This window comes from Helianthus annuus, chromosome 13, assembly GCF_002127325.2.
Source record: "Helianthus annuus cultivar XRQ/B chromosome 13, HanXRQr2.0-SUNRISE, whole genome shotgun sequence".
Classification (NCBI taxonomy): Eukaryota; Viridiplantae; Streptophyta; class Magnoliopsida; order Asterales; family Asteraceae; genus Helianthus; species Helianthus annuus.
In genome coordinates this window covers 102592902-102599597 of record NC_035445.2, presented here as the reverse complement: position 1 = coordinate 102599597, position 6696 = coordinate 102592902, and the positions used below count along the sequence as shown (strand labels likewise).

At 32.7% G+C, this 6696-nt stretch overlaps 1 protein-coding gene across 4 annotated transcripts; it reads right to left on the bottom strand.

Moving 5' to 3' along the window:
* Positions 1–1647: 1647 nt before the first annotated feature.
* Positions 1648–6027, bottom strand: LOC110903066. 4 transcript variants are annotated; one of them, XR_004876757.1, is made up of 8 exons: positions 5436–6027; positions 4553–5237; positions 4274–4477; positions 3998–4184; positions 3857–3904; positions 3708–3763; positions 3557–3602; positions 1648–3393 (listed from the first exon to the last, which is right to left on the bottom strand). XR_004876757.1 is itself a non-coding variant. In XM_035981813.1 (6 exons), exons 3-6 carry the CDS (start codon positions 4112–4114, stop codon positions 3292–3294), a joined length of 462 nt encoding a protein of 153 aa, XP_035837706.1. In that variant the 5' UTR covers positions 4115–4184; positions 4274–4477; positions 4553–5245; the 3' UTR covers positions 1648–3291. The 4 variants fall into 4 exon arrangements, 1 of the variants encoding a protein (XP_035837706.1); XR_004876758.1 differs by lacking the exon at positions 3557–3602 and having other exon boundaries at positions 1654–3393; positions 5436–5566; positions 5659–6027; XR_002571639.2 differs by lacking the exon at positions 3557–3602 and having other exon boundaries at positions 1651–3393.
* Between the last annotated feature and the right edge of the window lie 669 nt (positions 6028–6696).

Sequence of the window (6696 nt, the reverse complement as noted above, 5' to 3'; positions counted from 1 at the left end):
TCAGATTGCGATCCCGGAACAACTTGAGGGGGAGTCTGCTAGCACAAGGGAGTCTGAAGATGCTTAGAGCCAGATTCGAATCCTGATGATCACAAGCTGCTTATACTGAAGAATTTAAAGATTATAAGATCAACATTCAAGGGGGAGTATAAATGGTAGAAAGCCAGGTTGAGATCCTGGAAAAGAGAGAGAGAGAAGAAGAGAAAAAATTGAAGGATGCTTATAGTGTCAGATACTTTGGGGAGAGCTCGAAGACTGATCAAGACTGAAGATGTGACATACCGAAGACTCGACACTGAAGACTTCGTCAACATCCAAGGGGGAGTCTGTTGGTGCATATGTCTGTCGACTTCGTCTTGTATCGAGTTTCGTATCTAGATTGGATAGAATGAAGCTCGGTAGCATAAAAGATAGAGATTTAGTGGTGTTGGACCATTTCGCACGAAATGAACATTGTCCATTTCGCACGAAATGAATCTTGTCCATCTCGTGCGAAATGCCACTCCTATATATAGCTGCCTTGTCATTTTATTTGTAACAGTTCCTGATTCCAGAGCCGAAGTGCTGCTGAATTGTCATTTGATCTGTAATCGTGTCAAATCAATATACAAGACAATTAAAGTGATTCTGTGTGTAAATCAAACTGATTCAAAGTCGATACGTTTGTTTCTGCTTCTCGTATTGATTAGAACTCTTCTGAACGACTCGTTTTGGTTGTGCAAACGATCCTACAAACTTAATTGGTCTCAATTTGCTCCATAATTATATTACCACCATAATAAAATATTTTATATTGGACAATAAACAAGTAAGATAATTTTAAGTTATAAGGTTGTTAAATTAGGAAGTTAATAGATGATAATTACAAATTAAAGAATAGTTGAAATTGATTTAGAATCGACTATAAATAAACATATTTCAAATTTCAAATTTTTCAAAAATATACATAACTGAATATGGTAATTATTTAAACAATGCATTAAATAAGTAAAAAAAAGAATTACTAACATTTATTCAATATAAATCATTACACATGTAGAACTAACAAAATCCGGTTTATAAATTTCAAATTTTTCAAAAATATACATAACTGAATATGGTAATTATTTAAACAATGCATTAAATAAGTAAAAAAAGGAATTACTAACATTTATTCAATATAAATCATTACACATGTAGAACTAACAAAATCCGGTTTATAAATTTCAAATACTTTTGGATCTGTCTAAACATTACATAACAACATTGAAAAAAAAAATCATTGAAAATCTAAAACCTAAAACATCTCATTAGTTAGAAAATCTATTTATTTAAATATAGTTAATAAACTATTTTAAGAATATATTAAAATGTTGGGTTATACATATTATAAGAATAATCAAGTTTAATAAAAATCAATATAAAAAAGAATAATGTAACATATCAAGTAAAATGATTCTGAATCATCGATAATTTAAAGAATCTGAGATTCATCTTCTTTGGATTCATATTTGCAGAAAATCTGTCACCACAATTAAGAAATGATTATACAATAATAATAATAATAATAATAATAATAATAATAATAATAATAATAATGATAATCAATTATTAACAATACTAAATACAAATCATGAAAATGTAATTGAAGTGTCAATAAATTGCATTTAGTGTATAATATCTAATTGAAAATATTTTCATACTTTAAAAAACAATAATTGAAATGCAAAAACACTTTAATATAATTGTAAATCATTTAGCAACAATAACCGCATATTTATTGTATTTCAAAACATATATCTAAAAATCTAATAAAACTAAAAAATGAAAAATTGTAAATATAATTAAAACTTAAACTAATCTTTAACAACCATGGTTAGGGATGAGCATTTGGTACCGGGTATATTCAGTACTGGTACTGGTTCCCATTTTCCCCTTTTTTCGGTACCGGTATTTACGGGTAAAACATCGGTAAGTACCGGTACCGAACCGGTGTATTCGGTACAGCTACCGGTACCACTTTTCCCCGTTTTTCGGTACCGGTATCGGTATCACTTTTCTCTGTTTTCGGTACCGGTACCGAAACCATGGTTGCAAATTTGAAAGATCTAAAACATAAATATTGTAATTATTTTAAAAATACATGGATGGAAGCAACCATGAATGAAAATTTAAACAATCTAAAAAATATACATTGTTATTATTATAAAGATAGATGAATGAATGCATACTAGCAAACAAAAAAACTGGACATTGAAAGAAACAAATATAAATAAAATATATACAAACATTGAATCAAAAGATAAACTGAAGAAAACCGATACTTAAAAACCTACAACTAAATATATGATTTTAAACACACAAAAAAATAATTAAATTGATAGAACATAACAAACTTTAACAACATTGAACAAACCTGTTTTTTCGATTGAACAATATTCGTAAGATTGTTACATCCGATTTAGGGTTTCAACATAAAAAATAAAAACAAAGACATTAGTAACTTGGATTAAGGAAGAACACATAAAATCAAACACAAACAACATACCTATGATTGTGAGTGCAGAAGGAAGAAGATGATGAAGGATTCGATGGTATTGATTTAAATAAAAAATAAAACAAAAATCAAACATCAATAACTCTGAATCTATATAATGTATAAAAAACACGAATCTATAACATACCTATAATTGTATTGCTCGAACCTAAAAAGATAGAAGAAGAAGAATGATGTTAATATCATGAAAATCAATTTTGATAAAGGCTACATAATCGAAAACATTCACATATAATATAATTGATCAACAAACTTACTTCGATTTCGTGAGATTGTTCAAGTAGATCAAGAAGAACAGGAAAAACTTAGTTAGGTTAGAGAGAGAGAAACGGAGTTGTGTCGATGAAGAATTGAGATTATGATCTAAATAATTGAGATCTTGCAATTTATATTAGATCCGATTACAAAAGGTGGGTATCCAGACTTGATAAATCTGACCTGAATAACATTGGGATCTCACATCTACATAACTTAATATAATTTCCCGCACAAATCACTTTGAGGTTACACCACAACGTGCCAAGTGTCCCAAATTATTTTCATCTATTTAATTACTAGTCTAAGATCCCGCGAATTTCGCGGGTGGCTTAACACAAACATATAATATCTACTGGCATTAAAGCCCATGTAATTCATCATTTTTGTTCTAGGCCTTTCCAAAAAGTCTTATAATACATCCAACAATATTTGTGTAAAAAAGATAAGAAATTTACCAGCATTGAGACAACCAAGTATGATGTAACTAAAAATATTTGTTATGCGACTTTTCTCCGAGGATCTGCCACGGCTACGACCCTTGCTTGAGCTTCTGTTGTGTCCAATGGTAGGTTTTTTAGAAATCTCTCAACCGCAGGAACCTAAAAAATATTAAGGATTATTTTTATAAAAAAATATGCCTATAAAATACCATTTTGATCAGTAAGTCAAGTAACCCATTTTGCAACATCTAATAGTTCTCCTTTTACATGGCTATCATAAAGCAAAATTAATCTATGAATTATGACTCGAGCAACTAAATACCTCTGGTACATTCACAGCTACAAAAACTTCTCTACTAAATTGTAATCTATACATATTGCAAATAATGGAGGATTAGTCATGTCAACTTTCTTTTTAATGATGAAGTCATTTAAAACCTTGTTTATGCATTAGATTTCAATCACTCACTAACCTTGTGTGACTGAGATATAACCTTGAAGTGGGGGTGCTTTGTTCGGTTGGTGCATTCTTGTTGCATCCCCATGCCACATTTGCGACATTAGGTTCACCGGGTAATAAGTTGTAAAGTAAATTAATGTTACGGATTCGAGAAAATATTACATGTCTGTGTGAATCGGTTCTCTCCAGCTCTCCTTCCTTGGGTAAACCCTAATGACCGAACGAAAAAAAAAAGATTAAAATCTATAAACAAATTTAGTTATGCAAAGATGGAGACTTAGACCAACAAACAGTTAAACTTACCACCATAAGCCTACAGTCGATGCCAACCATATCTGCAGGAACTTTGAAAAGAATAGCAAGGGGATGACAAAAACCGTGTTTTATTTGGCCCAACATCTGAATACCCTCATTATGCATTTTGTAGATTTCTTCCCATGCCCCTTTCACATAACTTAATTCCTCTTGGGAGTTTATAAAAATCACAAACCTACACATCATGACATCTTATCATAATAAATCAGTTAATCCGCAAAATCATTGAAAAGAGGATAATAGATAGAAGGTAGCATAACGCACCAGTTCGCCAATCTTCTTAATCACTACAGCTAGGTTTAAAGTCAACCCTTTAGGTAAAGTCAAAGCCAGCTGCTGCAACATTGACACTTTCTTATCTTTATGCAAGTCAACAACAATTACACTGAGCTTAAACCCTTTTAATTCGAAGGCATGAAGGTCTTCAAGAGATGGAATCATGTCAAACTTCTCTTTAAGTCTTCTTTCCTACAAAATATAAACATATGTTAATCATTTTATTTTACAATAAACCATAACGTTACGATGATTTGCATGACTTACCGGTAAAATAGAATAGAACCTGCTAGGAATCGGCTCATCGAGATTCCCAGTTGACCATAGAACTTGTGCCACTCTCTGTGCTCCTGAATCCCTGACCTGATGCTCAGTATGCAACTTTTAAAATTTAGAAGCTCCGCTTGTTTGTGTTTCCTCCATCTCCTTGGTGATTCAAAACATAAGATCATTTTGCCCCAATTATTAGCCCATATATATTAATCAAATCGCGCTCGAACTCCTTTCAAAAAACTCTTCACTGGATGCTCTAAAATTCTTCTAAAACTGAACTTTTTGTCACAACATAAAGATAACAAACCTTATTACAATTGCTCTATTTTTCCCCGTTGGTATTCATATTACCATTGCTCTTCACTGGATGCTCTAAAATTCTTCTAAAGAGGCATTAAGGAACCAACAAATAAGAACCATGTTCAAGAAAGAACTTTAAGGAATAAAACAGGAAATAATGTATCTTCAAGAGATAAAAGAGCATGTACCCCCATTCTTTGTTAGTTCAATCCTCCATATAGAAACACCTAAATATATCACCAAGGTTTCTCTTTATTGACTTGAAAAAACAAAAATGTGATTCAAGTAAAATAGTAGAGTTGAAAGTACGAATTATGCAGTTTAAGGGACTCATAAGGTTTCCGTCCTTGCTATAAGCCAATGGATATCAAATATCCAACTGTTGTTTCTCATATAACACATAAAAATGGTATCAAATTACATATACAATAAAGGTTTTTTTTCATAAGATACCAACAAATTAAGAGTTGTCATTCATGTGTACAAATTAAGAGGTAATCCATTAACAACACCAATCCTATCAATCTTCACAAATTAAACCCTAAAAATTAACAAATAACATAAAACCAATAACAACCTTAGAAGTACGGCTGAGAGGTTGAACACGAACTCATCTAGGCCGTGTATTGCCACTCGCCGGACATATACCACAATGCAAGCCGGAATTGTAGTTATTGCTACTGGTAGGATATGTTTGTTTGGGGAAATCTCGAATCAAAAGTGAGACAACACAAAATATTGTGTTTGATTGAGAAACCAAAAACCCTTGCTACATTTAACAGAAACTTGAAATCTATTACCTGGGACACATGAGGTTACACAAGCAAGAACTGATATTGAGAGAGAAATATGAATGAAACATGTGTGTGAGTGCCGAATCCGCGTTCCCAAAGCACCACCATGTTTTCCGGCCACGATTTCCGGCGTCAGCCAATTCAATTTCCTGGTTCGGATGAGAGATCGAAACTGGATGATAGGTCGTCTTGTGAAAATTTAGGGTTTGTGAAAGGAAACAGACATGTTTTTGATACCAATCCTACTTAATTATGAAAACTCATTTATAATTTGGAGGTGATTTGAGAGAAGATTGTGTGGGATTTGGGAATTATTGTGGTGTAAGATGAAACGTAGAATAAAACCACGTATTCAATTTGCCGCTCAAAGACAAAATTGGGGAAACACTCAGATGCCACGTGTGAACTACATGTGTAAGAACATGCCATGTGGACAAAAGTACTTTTTTGGACGTTGACCATTGGCGAAGCTTCCACCTCCCCTCCCCCCCCCCCCAAAAATTTTCTAAAACCCCATACCTAAAAAATTTCTATACGAAAGTATTATTCATAACACTACGCATCGAAAAGTTCGTGGGGAGGGGGGCGGGCGCCCCCTCGGGCTATGCCTAAGCTGCGCCCATGACCTTGACATTAGTGAGTTAGTTAAGGCTACATAAATTAATATTAAGTCATGACAAGTCATTAACTACACTTATAACTTATAAATGAACAACATTACATATTACATTTTTAAAAATATTACAAACAAATAACTTAACGATGACCTACAAAGGCACTCAACTTTGTTTGTTCTAGGGTTGACCTACCATGCATCATTACCGAGGAATCCGATTAGCTTATCGTATAGGGTGATTTACCAACTGAAACAGGTGATCCCAAAAACACATGGAACGTCCATTATTCGTTTTCTATGTTGATTTACCATGTATAAACGACATAAGCTCCAGCAAGCAAAAGGAATACAAGACTATTCTTGTCATGTTTTGATTTCGAGGCAACCAATTCCAATATTTTATTAGTATTGCTTAAGGAATTTCGTAA